General features: G+C 37.0%; 2 protein-coding genes across 2 annotated transcripts in view; one reads left to right on the plus strand and one right to left on the minus strand.

Moving 5' to 3' along the window:
- CTNNAL1 (catenin alpha like 1) overlaps window positions 1-11050 on the plus strand; it is a 68071-nt gene extending 57021 nt beyond the window's left edge. The window contains exons 12-19 of the mRNA XM_070939100.1: window positions 2371-2408; window positions 4758-4808; window positions 4906-5060; window positions 6846-6894; window positions 7461-7517; window positions 8753-8872; window positions 10602-10685; window positions 10777-11050. Of these exons, the coding sequence (XP_070795201.1) occupies window positions 2371-2408; window positions 4758-4808; window positions 4906-5060; window positions 6846-6894; window positions 7461-7517; window positions 8753-8872; window positions 10602-10685; window positions 10777-10935 (713 nt within the window). The 3' untranslated portion in view covers window positions 10936-11050. The remainder of the gene's footprint in view (window positions 1-2370; window positions 2409-4757; window positions 4809-4905; window positions 5061-6845; window positions 6895-7460; window positions 7518-8752; window positions 8873-10601; window positions 10686-10776) is intronic.
- A 1471-nt stretch (window positions 11051-12521) lies between these two features.
- ABITRAM (actin binding transcription modulator) lies at window positions 12522-17636 on the minus strand. The gene is made up of 6 exons (XM_070939101.1): window positions 17540-17636; window positions 15879-15930; window positions 14961-15090; window positions 13626-13702; window positions 12993-13062; window positions 12522-12906 (listed from the first exon to the last, which is right to left on the minus strand). The coding sequence occupies exons 1-6, from the start codon at window positions 17625-17627 to the stop codon at window positions 12742-12744; spliced, it is 582 nt and encodes a 193-aa protein (XP_070795202.1). The 5' UTR covers window positions 17628-17636; the 3' UTR covers window positions 12522-12741.
- Between the last annotated feature and the right edge of the window lie 6309 nt (window positions 17637-23945).

The following is a 23945-nucleotide window of genomic DNA, read 5'->3' on the forward strand; positions in this document are numbered from 1 at the left end:
CTACCTCCACTCTCAGATAGCATACAAATATAGTGATAGTTTTCTATTAGGGGATGAGTAGATGGATAGGCTTGCGCATGTGTGTGTGAGTATGTATAAATAAAAATTCCTTTCTCATCCATATGGGTAATGTAGGACTTTCTCACTCTTGGGGGCCTTCTGCAGTTTGAGGGTTCTGCACATTATCTTAGCTGTCCTTAGCACTGCACTCTTCTGGACAGAGAGCTCTGATGCTGTTCCTGAATCTGTTGGGAGTCACTTTGCTAGCTTAGAAGATACAGACTCAAGCGCTTCTACCACTATTGGGACCAATTTGGCCTTTACTTTCCACATCCTAATTGTTCCTGAGGCGTCTGCAGCTTCTGATACTTGTTCCTGATGTTGCTGTCACTTGGCACCACTACATATGACATTTATCTCAACATGTATGTATAGGTGTGTGTGTGTGTGTGTGTGTGTGTACACTATACCCACTCACTTATATACATATGTACATATACACACATTTCTGTTTGTGTATATATGTATAATTGTGTACCTATTGTGTGTGTATAATATATACATACTGTGTGCGTGTGTATTTGAGATTGGAGTGTTGGTCGCTAAGTAATGCATTCATTAAGCCATCATATAACTGGACACAATTCTATTACCATTTTACCACAGTTTTTAAGTGAAACTATGCAAGGCAATCTGGTTTCCCTAACTCACTTGGCTTGTCAGAAGCTATCTGGGAAAGTTGCAAATTGTGATACTCTCATGGCAAGACTTTGCGATTGTAAATGCAAGCTGGTTGCCAGCCCCCCTCCTCCAATTGCAATCCCATGGCCATCTATCAGGTTGGCAAGAAGCGTCAGTCTTTGCATTTTTGTGCTGACCAAAGAAAAATGAGATCTATTTCTTGACAAACAGAAACCAAGTGGGTGGATAGGCTGATCTTAAATTTCTCCGTATTTCTAATCACCTATGATTATCGAATGGATATTTAAATATCACAAGTTATTTCAAATTTAAATAGCAAGCTCAGATATCACATCTGGATGCCATAATAATTCTCCAAATAATATGACCTTAAGTATTGGTAATTAACAAGGACCACTACTAATTACTAGCAGTTATGGAAGTTTACCTATTTATCTATGGTTAGATGTAAGTTAGATGTAAGTTTTGAATAGCAATAGCACTTAAACTTATATACCGCTTCACAGTGCTTTGCAGCCCTCTAAGCCCTCACAGACTCGGCATATTGCCCTCAACAACCTGGGTCCCCCAGAATGAATAAATGACCTTTTTTCAGGCAACTCAGAATCAGATATTGATTTGAAAACTATTTTGCATAAATTATGGTTTGGTATGATGTCTGAAGTGAAAACCATGTTTGCAAATGGAATTCAATACTAGAAAATGTATGAGAGAAATGAAAGTGATGAAAGATGAAAAATGGAGTCAGATAAACATTGGTTGGCTTTTGAAACTGAAAGTTCAAATATTGGTTTTAATATTGAATTGGAATAAACTATGCTTGTGTCTGAATTGACCTTAATTGCCTCATAGAAAATTCAAAAATGATTTGGAAAACTTGAAAGGTGATTTTGAAATTTTGACTGGTGTGCTGTCTGAATTGACCTGAATTGCATCACAGAGAATTGGAAAAGTGATTCTTATGAAAAAAAATATTGATATGATCTGATCAAAATTGGGCATTTTAAATTCCCATTAATTTCTACAAAACAAGTCTGAAATATTGGACATCAGACTTATTTTAAGTCTCCACTAGACCATGAAATACTTTAGCTGATTTTAGTCCATCATTCAGTATTTTAAAATGAAGGGTAACTCATGCACTCTGGCTTGAGCCACTTAGAGGAAGATAAATATAATAAAACAAAAGGAAGATAAATATAATAAAACAAAAACTTAAAAGTACATATTGGTGTTGATTTCAATGGAAGAAATGTCAGGGTCCTACCGAAAAGCAAATGGTTCCTCATACCATTACAAAATCTGAACTTTACTGCAGGGATTACTTGATTCTCATCATGGCTACACTAGGCCTTGTAGATTGGCTTCCCCCACACCCAATTAGCTGTTCCTCTTGGGCATTCAGAAAGATAAAGGGAATTTTTAGAAATGTTATCAACTAAATGGAAAGGTTTCTGGTGAATCTGTCAATACCTCCCATAAGCGCAAATATAGGCAGTATTAGAATTTCCTTTTTACAATGCAATGCATGACAAAATACAGAACCTGTCTGATCTATGAAGAGGAACCAATAAGGGTAGGTATCTTTTTATATGATGATTTTTCCAAAACCTGCAGAGAAGATTTAAGAAGTATAGTACATAATCAATTTTGGTGTGTTGTTTTTAGGGGAGAAGCGTGCATACTTGTCACTACCCAAACCAGGGGTAAGTTCATTTTTGTGGGGCTGGTGATTTCTTTATACTTTTCATCAATTAATTGTTCACTCCACATATTCACAAGCTACCCTGGGCTGGTTTATATATAACACTGTAAGGAGTATCACAGTAAGTTAAAGGTAAACCAATCACATAACGACATAGCATTGTAGGTGATGTAAAGTTGTCAAAGACTAATCTTTCTAGAACACTAATGTTAAAACTGAATTCTGCAAGCATCACTAAGTTTCTGAATGCTGCTGCAGTATCTTCTCTTCCATATTAAAGAGTTGTATAAAATTGCTAAGGGAAATGTCTCAATTCTGTATTTATGATAGAAACATAGAGTTGGAAGGAGACAAGATGTCCAATTAGGAAATTCACACTACAGTTACCATCTAGTATTTTATTTCCAGTCTGTTTCATCCCTCAAAACTTCTTCCTTTATTCGTTATTGTAATGTCAACTCTCTGCAATAGTGGTAAATAATATATGATCTATTTCAAAGCTTTAAAGATACACCCATCCTACTCCTAATGGCTATTGTAATTATTATAAAATATAACATAGAACCTTGTTCCTATTACTTTTTATAGTAGCTATACAAAACAAAACATAACTAAACAAAAATGTTTAGTTTTGTACATTTTTGTACTGAGATCTCAGCTCTCTTGTTAGAAAATGCCTGGATCTTTTGAAATCTGTTTTTAATAAGTTAGGTTTTATTACTGTTATAAATAAGGCTATATAAACTCCAAAATGATTTGACTAAAGTGGACCTGCATGAGCACAGTGTTTTTCTATTGAAATGACTTTGAACACATGTAGATCAGTGTTGCCCAATCCTGGGAACTTTAAGAAGTGTGGATTTCAGCTCCCAAAATTCTCCAGCCAGCCGTTTCCAAGGCTGGAAAATACTGATCTAGATCTTTTTTTCAGTCTTGTTTGCAAACTTGAAAAAGGCTTGAAACAATGCAGCTAAAGTAATTGTTATTTTAAATTATGTGGTTTGATCTTCTATGTTCTGCGAACATCCTTTAATTAAAAGGATGGATTACTTTCTCGGCTGGATTACTGCAATGCCCTCTACATGGGGCTGCCCTTGGTGTGTACCCGGAGGCTTCAACTGATCCAGAATGCAGCCGCACGGGTTGTTACAGGAGCCTCCCGTTACTCCCGTGTAACACCTCTCCTGCGCAAGCGGCACTGGTTACCGGTGGCCCTCTGGATCTGCTTCAAGGTGCTGGTCTTGACCTATAAAGCCCTACTTGCAGGACCACCTCCTATCAGCCTCCCACCGTCCAGTGCGGTCACATAGGACTGCTCTCCTCCAGGTGCCATCGGCCAGACAATGTCGGCTGGTGGCCCCCAGGATGAGGGCGTTCTCGGTGGCCGCACCGACCCTCTGGAATGAATTACCCACCGGGCTTTCCGCGTCGAACTGAAGACATGGTTGTTTCAGCAAATTCCCTGATCTGTTATGAGATTTTAGTTGTTCTGGTTTTTACATTTGGATGTTTTTAGTTTTATTTATTGTTATATGTTTTTTTATTCTGTGAGCTGCCCCGAGTCCTACAGGAGAAGGGCGGCATAGAAATCTAATAAATAAATAAATAAATAATCAATCAATCAGTCAATCAATCTACTCTTGTTGTTTTCTCCTATACCTATCAATGGCAGCATACCCATTTGTATGGTATTCATCCATTGCATGTGGAAAGTATCACTGTCCATTTCCTAGATACAACAGGGGTTGTGCAGATTTGTGGTCAGAATGTCCTTATGGTGGGAAGGTCCCAGCCCATTTCCTAGGGCTGGAGATTTTCCCACCATAAGGACATTCTGACCATAAATCTGTACAACCACTGTAGCTACATATCTAAATAGTATTACAGTTCTATTCCTAACACCTTTAAAAATTGTACTATATTTTGTAATAGGATACATTTAAAATAACCTCTCCTGAGATTTTAAGGGCAGATAATGCTAATTAGAGCACTGAACTATATGAGGATGTTGATGTTGATGTTGTATAAGGCTGTTTCATATATTTTGAAGGTTTAACACAGGCAACAGCTATGTTGTGTAATTACAACAGTAACGTAACTCTTGCTACATAATTTTTAAATAGAAATAAGCTCAAATAAGCAGAACAGTTGCTTTATTCTAATAATGTGCTCAGTTGTCTGGAATCTAGAACCGGAAGGTTGGGTTTATTTCAGAATCAATCCTCTTCTTAGAAATCTATTTTCTCTAGCATACTACTCTTGACCCCAGCTCCTAATAAATATGTTTAGTTTAGATAGATTTATAAAAAAAATTAAAATCAAATTCTGTTCTTTAAAAATGTTTTTACAGAAGCATAATGCAAACTTAAAAGCCTTAAAGCCAGCCAGACTTGATAATGAGGTAAGATATTGTTTTATTCATTACACTAATTTATTCTAATAATTAGTCTGAATTACATAATGAACAAAAATGATATATTTTCTCTTTTCATTTGCAGGAGCAAACAAAATTTGGAAAATTAGGTTTAGAACTTTATAAGCTAACAACTCGGGTTGATTCTGAAATGGAGAAATGGGAAGACCCAGAAAATGAGATTATAAAATACGGACAAGCTCTATCCAGCATGGCTTATTCCATGTATTTATTTACAAGGTAATAACAAGAGTAGCAGAAAGGGAAGCATTAAAAATTAAAAATGAGAGGGTTTGAATGATAGTTTGTAGAAATGACCTTGAACCTTTTCCTCCTCATGTCAAATCTAGATGATATTGTTTAGTAGGCTAGAATTTCTCTGGATTAGTGTAAAATCTAGATACTACACAACCAAGTAGTGTAAATCCAAAAATGGGATGGATCTCTCTCTCTCTCTCTCTCTCTCTCTCTCTCTCTCTCTCTCTCTCTCTCTCTCTCTCTCTCTCTCTCTCTCTCTCTCTCTCTCTCCCCCCACCCCCCGGCTCCCTCCCATATATATCTGCATATGTGTCATTTGCCTACATACACATGCACAGAACAAGTGGATAATTTATATAACAACTTTATATTTCAGATATGTTGACTTTAGTTAATGGGGAGGGGATTTGGAAAATGTCAGGATGTTGCAAAATTTTGCTAATACTACATAAGATTATAAAAAAAACCATAAATTGTACAAGACTATGATATGAGCACAGATTTATATATTTTACTTAACTGTTAAAATTTGAAATAAACTATTTTGAGTTCTTACTAGACTACAAAGGTACAAATAAATAACACCCTGCTTTATATCTTAAAATTCTGCTGCCCCATTTATAAATTTTGGAGCATTTCCTATTGTATTAGTATTAGGTCTTAATTTATGCATTAGCATGGATTCCTTAATTTACCATTTTTTAACTTTCTTATCAAAAGCAGGGGCGGAAATCCATATATATACTATTGTGCAAGATACTAGCCTGGTATCAAGAATTTCTTGTTTCACTTCTGTAGAGATCCATACATTTATCAACATACATGTTTTTATTAAGAATTTCAATAACAATAGTAAAAAACTAATACAAATTAAATTTCGAGAAAGAGAAGACAATGGAAAGAATAAAATGCAAGAAAGAAGAAAAAGAAAAGAGAATATAATAAAAAAATATATAAAGAAATGACATCTAGCTTTCATCACAAGTATAAACAAAGTTAGTAATTCTTCGTCTTTATAAAGCTAAATGGATTATCTGTTCATCCCATTTCTCATCACTTCTCTATAAGAAAATCCATAAAACATCAATATGGTATCACAAAAAGTCCATCAATATTGCCAAAAAACTGCAAAAAAATTAATAATAATCTTATTCATTGATAAAATAAACTATTTCCCTTTCTATTACTTCTAACAGCCTTAATCTTTAATTCAATCAAATATTGTCATAGGATTTGATTTCTTTATCCACCCACACAGATTTCTTCAAGGCTTAAACAAGTATCTTATGTAATTTCCATAAGAAAACATTTTCCAGGTCACTCTCCTGTTTATAATTCATATTCAGATGTTTCAAATTTTAAAACTTCAGCCAGTTTCTTTTGTATATCCAATTAAATATCTTTTGTATATCCAGTTACATCTCAGTAACCTAAATAATAACCTGGCCTAAATAATAATAATATTTTTACTATTTTAATGGGTTGTTTTATTAGAATTTTCAGCCAATTGATTTAATTGTTTTAACTTGTTTTTAATTTTTCTATTGTCATGGTTTTATTTCTGGCTGTACACCACCCTGAGTCCTTCGGGAGAAGGGCGGTATAGAAATTTAATAAAATAAAAAATAAAATAAAATAAAATAAAGTAGAATCATTTCATTTCTTTTCTGCTCCTCTACTTTTCCAAAATCATAGTTGGAATAGTGACATAGTTGTAAATTATTTGTAGATTGTTGTGGAATTTAATTCTTTTTCTTTCCCTTTTAGAGGGGAAGGACTGCTGAAAATTACCCAAGACTTATTCCACCAGGCAGAGGTAATAAAGCAACGAAAAGAGAATTTAAAACCCTAGTTTGAAGTTGCTAATTATTTTTTCTGTGAATATTCTCTCTTATCAGTCAATTGAAATAAAAGCAGTTGTATTTATGTCATGCATCCACCTGATTACCTTGTATAAGTATTTGGTTTTGTGAGGAAACGGTGGACATATTGCTATATTTTTTTCAGTTTTCTATCATTGATTTATTCTTGACTGTATCCTTGTTTGCAAACTAAGGTTATAAAAGGGGGCTATATTCTGCATATATGAGTGCAATAATTATTACCTTTATTTAAAAATGCTGAAGAGCTATGAATTTCTTGAGACTGAATTATCTAACCCAACATAAAAAGCAACACATATGTTTAGGTAAACTCTATGAATCAATCCAGTTCATCAACAGCCACTTTTTCTTGCTCGGAAAAAAGAAGGAAGCTTTGTCAACTACATTTATTCTGAATTTGACTAATCGGATTACAAATTGGACGTACACACATTTGAAGAATAGAGGGTTTTTTTCCTTAGTGATTTTGCATTTAACTTTCTATTCTTTTCCTCCTTAGGCCTTTGCTACAGAAGGATTAAAACTTACTTCAGCTCTTCATATATTTTCCAATCAGGTATGGTACAGCTTCTGAATCTTAAAGACAGTTACTTTTTAAAATGGGTAGACCTTGTACAGGTAGTCTTTGACTTACAATAGTACATTTAGTGACCTTTGGAAGTTACAATGGCACTGAAAAAAGTGACTTATCACCATTTTTCACACTTATGACCGTTGTCCCATCCCCATGGCTATGTGATTTTTTTTTTTTTTTAATTTGATTTATATGCCGCCCTTCTCCGAAGACTCAGGGCGGCTTACAATGTGCTCAGCAATAGCCTTCATCCTTTTGTATATTTATACAAAGTCAGCTTATTGCCCCCACAAACTGGGTCCTCATTTCACCTACCTTAGAAAGGATGGAAGGCTGAGTCAACCTTGAGCCTTGGCGAGATTCGAACCCTGCAGTAATTGCAGGCAGCTGGTCTTAATAACCATCTTAATAACAGGGTGCCTTAAACCCCTGTACTACCAAGGCTCAGATGCTTGACAACTGGTTCATATTTACTACAGTTGCAGTGTCCCAGGGTCATGTGATCAGGGATGAAATCCAGCAGGTTCTGACAGGTTCTGGAGAACCAGTAGCAGAAATTTTGAGCAGTGCGGAGAACCAGCAAATATCACCTCTGGGTGGGAATGGGGATTTTGCAGTATCCTTCCCCTGGAGTGGGGTGGGAATGGAGGTTTTGCAGTATCCTTCCCCTGCCATGCCCACCAAGCCACACCACGCCCACCAAGCCACACCCACAGAACCAGTAGTAAATTAATTTGGATTTCACCACTTTATGTGATCCCCTTTTTCAACCTTCTGGTAAACAAAGTCAGCGGGGAAGCCAGATCACTTAACAACCATTTTACTAACTTAACAACATCAGTGATTCATTTAACAAATGGAGCAAGAAAAGTGATAAAATGGGACAAAACTCACTTAACAAATTTCTCACTTAGCAGCATAAATTCTGGGCTCAACTGTGGTCGAGGAGTACCTTAATACCTTAATACAATAGCAGCTATCTGTGCTATTCATTTTTTTCCATAACTTTTGCTATTATACTGTATGTATTTCATGATTTACATTTCCTGTATTTGATTAATTGCTGTCACCAGGGTGGCAGAAGTTTATTGTGTTTTGTATTTGTATTTATTTTTCTAAGCTGCTTGGAGTCAGTGTGAGTTGGTGGCCATATACATTCAATGAATAAAATAAATTTAAAAATAAATCATGTTTAGCATGCCTACTTAATATTTCAGCTGGAAGATGACGACAAGCCACTGCTTCTGCAGGAGATTGAGAGGATGGCCTCTTCTTGTCAGCAGCTTCAGGTTACAGCTAAAGGCCCTGCGCAGGGCAAAACTGCAATTTATCTAAAGGTAAGCTATTTATTATTTCTTACTTTGTAGATAAAGAAATATTTTAACTGTGTGTTAAATCTTGAATAAAATACATGAATGATACATGATAGTTGCTAAATTAAGGAGACCTTGAGTTAGTTTGAAGGATGAGAGGCCAGTCTGCAGTTGTGTTTTGATGCTTGAAGCACAGATTAAAATAAAATATCAGCTAACCAGGCAACTCATTAGAAACAAATTTAGTTTATCATAGTGTCCTATTTGGGCTATAGGTATTTTTGGATTCACAGGCAATGAGCCAGGGATGAAATGTAAAATTTGTTACTACCGGTTCTGTGGGTGTGGCTTGGTGGGGGGTAATGTGCCTGGGTAGGCGTGGCCAACTTTTTTTTTTTTTTTTTTACTTTTCAAAGCATTTTTTCTGCAAAATGCAAAAAAATGCTTTGAAAAGCCTCTGCCAATCAGGAACACAGCTGGGATCGTCAGAGTCTTTTCAAAGCATTTTTTTAACCACCTCTTCCGCTGAAGAGGTTGCAGAAAAAAATGCTTTGAAAAGGCTCTGACGATCCCAGCTGTGTTCCTGATTGGCAGAGGCTTTTCAAAGCATTTTTTTAACCACCTCTTCTCCGGAAGAGGTTGCAGAAAAAAATGCTTTGAAAAGCCTCTGAGATCCCAGCTGAGCCCCGCGATCATCAGAGGCTTTCTTTTTAACTTTTAAAAGCATTTTTTCAGCGGAAGAAGTTGTAGAAAAAATGCTTTTAAAAGTAAAAAAAAAAAAAAAAAAAGCCTCTGATGATCGTGCGGCTCGTGCAGGGATTTTTGCTACCGGTTCTCCGAACCACCCGCCGCCATTGCTACCGGATCGGGCGATCTGGTCCGAACCAGAAGCATTTCACCCCTGCAATGAGCACACCAGTATGGGTTACCAAAGCTTTATTCCATATCAAAACAGTAGAACAGAGAGGGGTATCACCAGACACTTTCTTCCCCACTAGATATCTGCATGCCCAAATACGGAGCTTGTTTCTAAGTTCTCTGTTTGGATGCAAAGGATCTGTTGGCCTTGCCAGGTTAACCAGATAGGAATCACAACCAGATGAGCTAATTCTACTTTATTGTAAGGCTATATTAATAAAATCTTGCAAGTCTGGAAGTACAATTCTCATCTGTCTCTTTTACACCCTGAAAAATTAAGGAGTGTCTTTTCTGAGCCTCTTGCTCCTACCCACTGTTGAGCTGCAGGCTGTGCTATCCTTTACTTGTCCATTTCCTTGTCAGTGTCCCTTTCCCCAGTCTACCAAGATCATTCCCACCTGCGATTACATCATCATATGAATTTGAAAGTATGGTAAGCCTTCCAAAGCAGTCTTTGTGGCCAGATTATTAAGGTTATATTGGATAATTCTGTGGCAGTTCAGTACAAAAACACAATAACACTGTCTTCCCCTCTTTGCTTACTTTGTGATTTGGCATTGGGTTATCTACCATTTCTTCATTCTGGCAATTCATTAATTTAGAACAACACTGACTCTGCCTTTTTATTAGAAGGGTATTAAATTACTGTTTTTGTACTTCACCTAAAATACTATTTGGTGCAATACATCCATAGCACTGGCTACTTCAGTTATATTATTAAACTCCTTCCACAGTGGCCAGTATATTTCTTGCTTCAGAGTTATAATTACGTTTTTAAAAATGTTTTCTCAAGCTGAATTGTGAAATTATTTTTGCTTCAATGCACTGACTTTAGGTGGATACCTGTATTCAGAAAGCAAAGTATATTTTGGATATACTTTCCCAAGTTCTGCCACTTAACTTCAGGTTACTTAGAAAGGTGAGTTGATAATATGTCCAAATATGGCAAAACAAACCATTTCTGGGTAGAGTGCCACCTCTATTTTTATTAATTGCTGCTTGTTTTGCAGCACAAAGCAGGAAATGGGTATCTAATGGCCCACTGCTCTTGGAATGGCCAGCATGCAGCGTCAAGAGAAAACAGTGGTCTGGCTGGGAGGACTAACACTTTTGGAATCAAATCTTTGGAACAACATGTAGCAAGCCTCACTGTATTGGAGAACAAATGAATGGAAGATGGACGCATTTCTATGTTGGATTTGTACTTTTAAGTCTCCTAATTGCTTTCTTTTGAGAAAGGTCAAACCAGGTTAGAAAAAGCTGATGTAATCTTTTCACATCTAATAGATGTCATGGTACTTAGCAATTAGCAAAAGGAACAGTCAGATTTAATGGCTGCATATTTTTGTATGGTGAATAACTTTTGGTTCACTATTAATACTATTTTTGTAATCAAGTACATTATGAATGTCTTATTTTTCAAACCCCAAAGATGCTGCTTTGAATGTTCATGCAGATGATCTGGCTAATATCAGATATGCTACATGGAAAACTACTGGTGGTAGTTGCTGCTGCTGTCCTTTATTTGTTTAACAGCCCTCACTACTGTGAGTCTTGACCCTTGCCAATATCATTTGCTGGGGAAGTCCGTTCTGAAAAAAGCTTAACTGGCTGAGTGGCTGCTTCTTAAAGTGACTTGCCAGGAAATTCTGTTGCCATAGATAACCACATTTGTCTCCTAGTGGGCAAGGAAGGTGAGGAAGAGTACTGGGAGAGAGGCCGTCAAAGAAATCCATGTTGCTGCTACTGGATACATAAGTTACAATAAAGCTTTAATGATGATAATTTTATTTTCATTTAAAAACAGTTTTAGCAATATTTAAAATTAAAACTAAAGATCAGTAACAGCATTAATAAAATCAGCTATATTTAAAAGCTCGCTTTTATCTTATTTCTTTTTATCTATATTTTTATATACAATCTTTATAGCACTATCTAAAGAATCTTTTCAGAAATATTTCTAAAACTGGTAGGACCTAATTCCCTAATAAATGTGATTATATTTACAGCCTTAAACATAAAAGCTTGAGCTTTCATTTTTAGCATGTTACAGGAAAGCTTAAGACTGATCATTCAAATAAGTTGCAGCTATTAAAACTACTTATTTCAAAGAGGGCATTATCTACTTTGCAAGTTCTTTTCCAAGCTTGTTTGAGATCTATATATATTTTAATGGTCCTATGTTTCAGATTGTAATGTTATCATTGAATAACTCCTTGCCAGTCTTAAGTACTGTAAACTGAGTATGTTTGAAAATTATATAGCTAATAAATTACTCCCATGTCCTTTACATTTTGCTAAGAGGACAACTTGAAGTCACAAGCTAAGATATGATTCTCAATCATATTTGACTATCATGCAATGTAGAGGCAGAAAAAGAAAATAAGTGAGCACTTCTAAGCTTCTTAACTTTTTTTTCTTTCTGTACCCCAATCCCATCCTCCACTTCTGTCTGTGGCATTTATATTAATGTTGCAATTGTTAAACATATCCTTTCTTAACATTTGGTCCTGTAAAACCTTGAAACTTCACTCTGCAAACCTTAAGGCAACACAGGCATTAATGACTGATGTATTAACTAGTTAATTTATAGGTTCAGTGTTGCTGTTCAACCATTTTAAGGCATCATGTGTAGGCTTCATCACTAAAATCCTCAAAGAAACAAAATAATAAAAAAGTATTGATTGTTGAATTGACATTTTCAGATTGGGTTTTGGTTAATAAAGTAGAAAGTGAGTATAATGTACAGATGAAATTAAGTAAACAAAGGCTTTTATTGACATAAAGAACAGTACAATATTTTGGCACTACATCCTTAAATCCAATAGTAAAGTTACAGATTAAATTTTGAAGGTCTTAAACATGACTTTGTTGTCTGAAAATGAACAATTAAGGTTATTATCACCCAAAAGTAAAGCATAAAAATCCATAAAGTAACTTTAGTATGGGATATACTGGAAAATGTTTGATGTATTTCATACTTCTGCTGAGTTCTCTTTCTTTGTATTGCATAATGATGTGGAATTAAAACGTTTTGACAGAAATTCTTCGTATTCTTCCCTTGTCAGAAGCCCCTGAGTTACTTTTTTGCTTTCTTCAAATTTTGGTAACACAACTGCGATGTAACCCTCTGTGGAAGGCTAAGAAAACAAACACAAAAGTATTTGTGAGAAAATTAAAGGAGGGGGCACAAGGAAAAGAGAACAAATATGTTTGAAATCCTGACCTTTTCTTTTAGAAGAGATGGATTCTCCAGAATGTTTTCATTCACCTCTATTAATTTTCCTCTTATACAGCTGCAAAGAAGTTTCATTTTATTAAATGCTAGAACAGCATGAGCAACACAATATAAATAACATATTAACATATAACACATAACATATCGGTGGTGCAGCGGACTAAAGTGCTGTTAAGTGCTAGCACTTAGCTGCCAGCTGCCTGCAATTAGTGCAAGTTCGAATCTCACCAGGCTCAAGGTTGACTCAGCCTTCCATCCTTTCGAGGTAGGTAAATTGAGGACTGTGGGGGCAATAAGCCAACTTTGTATAGAACACCACCTCTTATGGGGGGCTAAAAGCCCTAATAAGCAGGTATATACAAAAAAGTATGCAGGCTATTGCTATAATGCAGTGTTTCCCAAACTTGACCCTTTGAAGTTGTATGGACTTCAACTCCCAGAATTCCTCAACCAGTATGCCTGGTTGAGGAATTCTAGGAGTTGAAGTCCATACATCTTCAAAGGGTCAAGTTTAGGAAACACTGCTATAATGCATTGTAAGCCGCCCTGAGTCTACGGAGAAGGGCAGCATATAAATTGGACTAATAAATAAATAAACAAACAAACATTTTACCACCTTACCTATAGATGGTGTACTCTTCTCCATCTAAGCAGAGAATTCGACATAAAGGAGCAAATTCTGTTAGAAATTGAGCACCCTGGAGGGAAAAGCATACAACTAATTAGGATTCTTGGAAAATAACACAATCACAGGCTGAGCGTATGCAACACCAACTGATACAATTTAACATTTGAAATTGAATGTTTACCATCGTTATACACTATGACTCATAATTTGGCAGAACTGATCAGGTACTGAAATCCCATATTAAAACCCCCGTCTTTTATGAAATCCAGAAGGCTTATGATGTGTTATTAATTTTCCACATTTATAAAGCTGCCCAATTTTTTGATGATTCTGAGTAGCATACAAATTTAAAAATAAAGAAATAGAATAACACCAGGGAATAAGAAGATGGTCATTCTGGTGGAGTGGTCCAAATCTTGGGGAAACAACAAGGTCTTCAAGGCTTGTTGAAAGAAGAACAGAGCTGATACATTTAGATTTTGGGGTGGGGAGGAGCTTTTGTATTATAGACTGCAAACTCCAAACAATTTTAGAAGCTCTTGCAAAAACTACTGAAGGGTATTTGAGGGTATACATTTCCATGTGCTATAAATGAAATTGCTGAAATCTCACATAATTCCAGCTGTTTATTAATCTTTGCCAAGGGAAGATTCCCAATATCTGGAATCATAATCAACTACTGCCTTAGACATCATTGTTTCTCAGCAAAACTTGCTTCACAAGATAATACATCTTATAATCTATCCTGGTATTTCTGATCCAGCCTTCCAGCTACCTCAAACAACTAAAAGACCAGTATCAGACATGTGACCAATTAATTCCACTGATTTCAGTCAGTGAGAAGATACCAATGAGAATATGCTTGTCAGGCTGTTTTCACTGAGTGCTAACTACACTAGGTCTAGTATAGAGAACAGCACCAACTGAATATTGGGACAGCAAAAATCCAGATCATTAGATGGCATCTTTCTGTATTTCTTTGCTATGTAGTGGTTGTGTCAATTTCTACAGCCCTAATTTATACTTACTTCCAAGCAGTCAACTGAACATAAGCGTAAGAGTGGACATGCCAAAAAATGGTCATCCTCTTATTCATCTGGTTTTCTTTTGAGACTGCCCTCCTCTTACTTTAAAATTGGTCTGCTGATAAAGTGTTTTGCTAGGGACATACTGATAAGAGTTAAGGAAAAAAAATGAGTCTTGGGGATATATAACCAATCTTGATACTACAGTTCTTTCACTTTAACGTAGCCTAATAGATTTTTTAAAAAAACAATCTAGACTCCAAACTGGGATCTATGTTATAATGAAAATTAAAAGAGCCGTACCCGTTTAGACTTTCCAGAAACTTTATTTTGCAGCCTGCTGCAGTTTGCACTAATCTGATAACTAATACTCTTAATTGGTTTTTCTTTTTGAAGAAGAGGATGGGCATCTGCTATAGTGATGACACAGATTCTACAAAACAAGAAGTTCTGTTTATTCAAAGCATATTTTTCAAAACAAGACTTTTCCCAGAAGCACCTGCAGTATTTAACATAAGTTAAAAATTAATTTTAAAATGAGAGATAAAATAGACCAATTATAACAATAAGACAAAAATACAAAACGTAAAATTGAAGCATAAGAGGGCAGGAAGAGAATAGATGTGAGTGTAACCAATAGTCTACAGTAGAAAAGCTATTATAATTTATAATTTATTTTAAGAAAGCTAGAGTTTTGCTTCAATGAAAGGAAAAAAGCCATTGGTGAAGGTAACATTGCTATGATATTTAGATTAACTGAGCTGTCATTTAGATGTGTATTTGATTTATGCTTGCAGTTTTCAATCCAGCAAGGTTTAGGTGTGGAAATCAACTGCAAAAGTTCTTTTTAATTGCATTAGTATATAGAAGGAAACAGAAAAAGATCAACTATACAAGGACAAAATACCAGTACCTTTACTTAGCATGTCTGTATATGATAAATCACAACATAACTACTTGGTGGCAGGCCAAAACACAGGCTAGCATAGGATAGAGATAAAAAATGGGCAAAGTAAATTGGTAGCATATTCTGCCAGATCAAAACAGAAGATTAGCACTCTGCAGTAATGAAAAGTTCTCAGACTTTAACCACTGCCTTTTGAAAGTGGTCCCTTTAAACTATGTTTGATACCTGGCTTGTAAAACATGCTAGGTTCTCTTGAATGATAATTGAACACAGAAGCATTTTTGTGTAAATAAGCATGTAACTTTAAGTCTTACCTGTTAGAATGTTGCAATATGCAATGATCTTCACACTGATTACCTTTTACATCTGGGAAAAGAAGGTTAGCTGTTATTTAATTTTTGTGCAGGGTTCAGGCTGACTGAAAGTACACAAAACACTCCAAAAAGTGTTGTAGCCTTTTACTAGCAAATAAACTTAATTTTAGCATAGGTTTGTGTAAACCAGAGGCCACTTCTTTAAGTAACCAAAATGCTGAATCAGCTGACAAATGCATGTAACAGGAAAGAAGGAAAAAAGTTACCTATAAAGAGCAGAGCAAGAAAAAAATGCAAGAAATAGATAAAAGTTGACATTAATATAAAATAAGGTAGGCATAGTCATTGTTTATTGACTATAATTGGGACCAGTAACTCAAGTGGTTGACAAGTGAAACCATGACTGAGCTTAGTTCAGCTTTCTGTTGCTGAACTGTAAAGATCATAAAGTAAGGATTGATCACAAGTTACTTTTTCATCACTGTCATAACTGCAAGCAGTTGTTAAGCGAGGACTAGCTGTGTTGCCTTGAATCTCATGCACTTAGTTTACATGGATATGAAGACTTATTCCCTGAATTTGGGAAAGAAAAACACTTTTATGTTTGGAAATGTGGCTTTTTCACCCACCCAAAAATACAAATTAAATAATTTAGGCAAAGCAAAAAGTATTTATTTAAGGGGGAATGAGGTCAAAACTTTTTATAGGGTGTAGGAAACAATTGTTACATTCCTTATGTCAGAAAGCAAGTGATCAAACAATTAGACATTGATTATATTTGAGAATTGAACAACAAAAAACAGCTATTCTAGATAACATTCCACCAGTGGCAAATTTATGGGTTATATCACCCCCTTTCCCAATCAGGTTTGTATTGTATCTTTATTAATATTCACAAGTATATTCAAGGATATCCAGAATACACTCCCTATTGTTTAGTTATTGAAAAGTTTTGGCTGTCAAAAATGGCATTGGTTAAAAAGGAAACATGGTTTCCTGCACTTCAAAGGGAGATATGGATGCCAGCTATATGTTAATATCAACTTTATTAAAAGTAATTAAACCTAAAATTCCAGGTAACATCTGTACACCAATAAGTCACAGATTACTAGAGATAAATAAAGAAGTTTTAATGGGTAGCATGGTACCCCATATCTAAGTTACCCTCCTTGCTGTGCTGAATTCAATACTTATTTCTATTTTTTCCCCAGAGCCATATGTGCAAATCACATATGGGCTTAAATCTTTCCCAAGAACCTATAATGCACATTGCTGTAGTAAAAAAAAGCATACCGAGTCATAACAGACCTCTCTGCCAGCAAATCTATAGTCAACAGAATTGGTAGGATGATGTCCTTTAACGGTTCCAGCAATCACATCTGTCGACATTCAGGATCCTCTATTCCAGAGTTTCTCAACTTTGGTAACGTTTGACTGCAGCTCCCATAATTCCCCAGCCAACTCTGCTCTGCTTCCTCCCCATCCCCAACAAAAGCAACCCACGGGAGGGGAAAAGCTGGAAGGCAGTTAGGGAAGACCGGGGTAGAGGCGGAAATCGTTGATTCTGCAAAAGCGTTTCTTTTTTTTTAAAGGTGCAGATCGCTTTCACAGCTCGCCTCCGATTAGAAGAGGGAGGCGGGCGAGGGTCGGGGATGAACTACCTGGCTTGTACCAGCGGGTGAAATACCGTTCCGTCACGCCGGGCATCGTTGCCATGGAAGCCCGGGCCTCCGAAGCCCCCGACGCCATGATTCCAGCCGTGGGCGTGGCGAAAGAGACGCGCTTGCGCTTCAGCTTCAGTCGGGCTTCGACGGGGGCCGGACTAAAGAAAGCTCGGGGCAAACCAAGTGTTCGCCGTAGAGCCGTACAATTAATAGAGATGAACGCTGATTTTATGGCCCCGAGCTCAACTGAGGAAACTCGTTTAAATTTTCTTTGGGGGCATAGTAAGATTTGTCCATAGAAGTCAAGGAAGAAACTCGTCCGATAAAGGGGAATATTTGTAGCTCAGGGCTGAAATGAGGGGTCCTTGGTGCTCTCTGAGCTTGCTTGTTTTCTTGCAGACGTTTCATTACCCAAACTAGGTAACATCATCAGTGCAGTGAGTAGCACCGATGATGTTACCTAGTTAGGGTAATGAAACGTCTGCAAGAAAACAAGCAAGCTCAGAGAGCATCAAGGATCCCTCAAATTCGGCTGACCTTGCCCCAATAAATAAATACAATGCTATCAAGAGTCTATTCAGAAGGAAATTGGTCGAAGGTTTCCAAAAGACCGAAATGCGTGCTTTATTTCTAAAGATTTTGGGGAGAAAAAACTAGGACGGAATAAAATGCATTAAGTGTGCGAGTGCGACGGTGGCTGACAACCGCCCTGCAAATTAAGGCCGGCATATTTTTTTATTTTTTTTTTTATTATTTTTTTTTGTATTGCAAGCCTCTTAGAGTTGTTTTCATGAGAAGACGTCAATATTTTATGGAGGGTTAAAACGATCAATTCTCTAAACTTGCTCGCTCTCCAAAGCAGAGCAAATGCTCTGGCTTTTGGCTGCAGCGCTGGACCATGGTTGGATTTGATGATTGGATGTTTGACTTTAAACAGCAACTATAGAACAAGCCCTGGAAACAAATGGCAGTTTTTACTGCCTTCTTTTCAGGCTGGGTCAAGTAATCACCAGCACGGTAAAATTCTAAGTGTCTCATTCACTTACTAAAGTCCCTTCCAATTCTGTTAATCTGTTAAATCTGTTAGACGCTCCCGGGACTGGGAAAGAGCTTCCAATCCAAAAATAAAGTATTGCGTCGGGCTACTCATTTGGTGGCTCTATGTGCATAGGCATCATCCCCAGATGAGCTGTAGACCTCCCCATGCTTAAATTGCTTAATCCCTTTAGTTTGTCAATCAGAATAGAACTGGAAGGGACCCTGGAGGTTTTCTAGTCCAATCCCCTGCTCAAGCAAGAGTCCCTATACCATTTCAGACAAGTGACTGTCCAGTCTCTTCTTAAAAACCTCCAGTGATGAAGCACCCACAACTTCTGAAGGCAAACTATTCCACTGGTTAATAGTCCTCACTCTTGGGAAGTTTCACCTTAATTCCAGGTTGCTTCTCTCCTTGATTAGTTTCCATCCATTGTTTCTTGTCTTCTGATACTTTGGAAAATAAGTTGACCCCCTCTTCTTTGTGGCAGGCCCTCAAATACTAGAATACTGCTATTATGTCCCTCCTAGTCCTTCTTTTATCTAGACTGGCCAAAACCAAATCCTGCAAATGTTCTTCATATGTTTTTGTCTCCAGGCCTTTAATCATCTTAGTTGCTGTTCTTTGCACTTTTTCCAAAGTCTCACCATCCTTTTTGTAATGTGGTGACCAAAACTGGATGCAGTATTCCAGCTGTGGCCTTACTAAGGCTTTATAAAGTGGTTCTAATACTTCATGTGATATTGATTCTATGCCTGTTTATATAACCAAGGATTGTATTAGCTTTTTTGGCTGCTGCTGCACACTGCTGGCTCATGTTTAAGATTCCTCTCACAGTTATTGGTTTTTGAGGCAGGTTTCACCTACTCTGTATTTGTGCCTTTGGTTTTTCCTGCCTAGGTGTAAAACCTTTCTTTTCTCCACATTAAATTTGATGTTGTTGGATAGGGCCCATTGTTCAAATCTGTCATGATCTTTTTGGATTGTGAGCTTCTGGGAAGTTGCCTATTCCTGCCAGTTTAGTGTCATCTGCAAATTTTTTTTTTTATTTTTTTATTTATTTATTTAATTTGATTTATATGCCGCCCTTCTCCGGAGACTCAGGGCGGCTTACAATGTGTTAAGCAATAGCCTTCATACTTTTGTATATTTATACAAAGTCAGCTTATTGCCCCACAACTGGGTCCTCAATTTACCTACCTTAGAAAGGATGGAAGGCTGAGTCAACCTTGAGCCTGGTAAGATTCGAACCTGCAGTAATTGCAGGCAGCTGTGTTAATAACAGGGTGCTTTAGACCACTGTACTACCAAGGCTCTGATGAGTTTGATGAGCAAAATTTGATGAGTTCCCCTTCTTTTCCCTCATCGAAGTCATTTCTGAAGATATTGAAGAGTATTGTCTGCCTAAGAGTGTTTCTGCGAAGCTTCACGCTGTTTTGAAAAATAATCATAGGACATACTGATTAAGATTACAATAACAGTATGCCATTAGTTTAATTTTATAGATTGACAAAGAATAGTTTTATTGCATTTACGGATTTGCACCTTACTGGAGAAACTCATTCATTCTCCACCAGTCGTGTCTGACTCTTGGCAACTTTATAGAGAAGTGCTCTCCATGCTACCACGTCAAGCACAGCTTCTTTCAGTTGTTGGGTGTTCATCTTGTATCAGTTTTGATGGTATCAAGGCAGTGTTCTTTGCTTGCCTCTTCTTGCTCCACTAACCATTCCTAGCATCATTGACTTCTCCAGTGAATTTGCATGCATGACATGGCTGAAGTAAATAGTAAATCTTGTGATTTTGTCTTCTAGTGATATTTCTGGATTTATGATTTGTCATCTCTCTGTTGGTTGTTCTGGCTATCCATGATATATGCAATGTCCATCTGCAGCTTTTGTCATTATTTCTGTTTTCCTGAAAACTCAATCCTACTTTTTACTTTCATCTGTAATTTTTCAGATCATTTTTTCTAAGTCTTCCTTATTTTCAGTCAATAATGTATCACTTGTGTGCCTCAATTTATGGTTCTTCCTCCAATTTTCACTCCCAACTCAGGCAATTCCAGGTCTAATCTCTACGTAATTATTTCAGCATACAGATTGAACAAAAATCGTGATAAAATACATCTCTGTCTAACTTCCTTTTTTTTATTTATTTATATGCCGCCCTTCTCCAGAGACTCAGGGCGGCTTACAATGCGCTAAGCAATAGCCTTCATTCTTTTGTATATTTATACAAAGTCAGCTTATTGCCCCCACAACTGGGTCCTCAATTTACCTACCTTAGAAAGGATGGAAGGCTGAGTCAACCTTTTTGATCCTGAATCAATCTGTGTCGCCGTAGCATGTTAGTGTTCACACTTGCATCTGGGTCTCTCTGGTCAAAGACCCCAGTAAATAGTAGACAAGTAGCACTGTGAGGTTGCTAGGAGTTAAAACATGCATCATGGGGGATTATATTTTTCCCACTGATTTGCAGCAAATCAAATCAATAATTTTCTTGTCTTCTGCAATCAACACTGTTTATGGGCTTGGTTTATCAATGTGGCTTGCAAATGGATATTTTGAAAGGTTGGTATCACTTCTCCTGGGATTTGGTCAGCTACCAATCTTTTCCCATTCCCGATTAAATAATAGCAAAATATGGAATTATAAGAGCTGGTTTTGCCATTTCTCTCATAAATTGCTTTTCTGGAATGCTATAAATAGTTCCTGTAATCTTTCTGCAAAAATTCTAAAACCACCCATCTCATATTTTAAAGCATTTTTAGCTACAATATGCAAATGAATTCACACTGATACACCACAACAGAATCTGTAACTAAAAACCAAGTGTTCTAACAAGTAAAAAACAAAGCCTACATAATTGGAATGTGAATTCTCTATCAATTATACAAATGGCCTGAAGAATGCATGCTTTGCCATCATGAGTTGACTATTTTGGAGGTTTGGTTTGCATATAATTTGTTTAATTTTCTATTTTTCTTAAAATTTACTATGTTAAGTAAATATACAATGGGGCAAAAAAGTATTTAGTCAGCCACCAATTGTGCAAGTTCTCCCACTTAAAAAGATGAGAGAGGCCTATAATTGACATCATAAGTAGACCTCAACTATGAGAGACAAAATGAGAAAACAAATCCAGACAATCACATTGTCTGATTTGGAAAGAATTTATTTGCAAATTATGGTGGAAAATAAGTATTTGGTCAATATCAAAAGTTCATCTCAATACTTTGTTATATATCCTTTGTTGGCAATGACAGAGATCAAACGTTTTCTGTAAGTCTTCACAAGGTTGGCACACACTGTTGCTGGTATGTTGGCCCATTCCTCCATGCAGATCTCTAGAGCAGTGATGTTTTGGGGCTGTCGCTGGGCAACACAGACTTTCAACTCCCTCCAAAGGTTTTCTACGGGGTTGAGATCTGGAGACTGGCTAGGCCACTACAGGACCTTCTTACGAAGCCACTCCTTCGTTGCCCGGGCAGTGGGTGTGGGATCATTGTCATGCTGAAAGATCCAGCCACGTTTCATCTTCAATGCCCTTGCTGATGGAAGGAGGTTTGCACTCAAAATCTCACGATACATGGCCCCTGTCAGGGCATTTATTAATCCCATGTTTGGCTCTGGGACTAATTACCCTGGTTTAGAGGAGATGGGTCGTGGCTTAATCCAAGTTGCAATAATCTGAAAAGAAACGCGAGGAAGGTTTCTAATAAAACTCATTTATTTGTTATAAAGAAAATAAAACACCTCACTAACTAAGAAAAGTTAATTGTTACATTTTTGGCAAGTGAGATCTCCTGCCGGTCCAAGACGGACCTTGCTGGCAGGAGAACAAAGGAAAGAGTGTGTGAAGCAAGTGAAGGAATGTGGGTGGATACGGAAACACGTAGCTTACTGATAACAATTCTTGGCAAGCTACGGAGGGTCTGACAGTCCAGAAATAATGAGCTCAGCTGGTAAATAAAATAACGCAGTGACAGCCCCATTCATTCTTTCCTGTACACGGATCAGTCATCCTGGTCCCTTTACAGAGAAACAGCCCCAAGCATGATGTTGCCACCCCCATGCTTCACAGTAGGTATGGTGTTCTTTGGATGCAACTCAGCATTCTCTCTCCTCCAAACACGACGAGTTGTGTTTCTACCAAACAGTTCTACTTTGGTTTCATCTGACCATATGACATTTTCCCAATCCTCTTCTGGATCATCCAAATGCTCTCTAGCAAACTTCAGATGGGCCCGGACATGTACTGACTTAAGCAGGGGGACACATCTGGCACTGCAGGATCTGAGTCCCTGGCGGCGTAGTGTGCTACTGATGGTAGCCTTTGTTACGTTGGTCCCAGCTCTCTGCAGGTCATTCACTAGGTCCCCCCGTGTGGTTCTGGGATTTTTGCTCACCGTTCTTGTGACCATTTTGACCCCACGGGGTGAGATCTTGCGTGGAGCCCCAGATTGAGGGAGATTATCAGTGGTCTTGTATGTCTTCCATTTTCTAATTATTGCTCCCACAGTTGATTTCTTCACACCAAGCTGCTTGCCTATTGCAGATTCAGTCTTCCCAGCCTGGTGCAAGTCTACAATTTTGTTTCTGGTGTCCTTCGACAGCTCTTTGGTCTTCACCATAGTGGAGTTTGGAGTGTGACTGTTTGAGGTTGTGGACAGATGTCTTTTATACTGATAACAAATTCAAACAGGTGCCATTAATACAGGTAATGAGTGGAGGACAAAGGAGCCTCTTAAAGAAGTTACAGGTCTGTGAGAGCCAGAAATCTTGCTTGTTTGTAGGTGACCAAATACTTATTTTCCACCATAATTTGCAAATAAATTCTTTCCAAATCAGACAATGTGATTGTCTGGATTTGTTTTCTCATTTTGTCTCTCATAGTTGAGGTCTACCTATGATGTCAATTACAGGCCTCTCTCATCTTTTTAAGTGGGAGAACTTGCACAATTGGTGGCTGACTAAATACTTTTTTGCCCCACTGTATATGTTATATATTTATTTAACATTAAGAAAAATAGGAAATTAAACATAAATTATATGCAGACCAAACTTCCAAAAGATATGTTACTTTGGAAACACATGTAAACTGATTTTTTTAGTTTATGAAAATTTTAATTTTGTTGTTCCTCTCTTTTTACATATTCAATATTAAAATATTCTGAATAATTACAAAAAAAAGATGTTACATTCAAGTTTGGCATAAGACATTCCCTGGATTCAATTCTCAACAATCATGGTTACTGATTGTTCAATCAGGTAACAGCCTGCTTAAAACATGGTACGTGTGTGAGGTAATGGTTAGCAATGTTGAAGAAAAAATGACTCTGGCTAGTTATTTTTCTTATAGTAA

This window comes from Pituophis catenifer, unplaced genomic scaffold (assembly GCF_029215685.1).
Source record: "Pituophis catenifer annectens isolate HBS135680 unplaced genomic scaffold, rPitCat1.0.hap2 SCAF_3, whole genome shotgun sequence".
In the NCBI taxonomy this organism is placed as follows: domain Eukaryota; kingdom Metazoa; phylum Chordata; class Lepidosauria; order Squamata; family Colubridae; genus Pituophis; species Pituophis catenifer.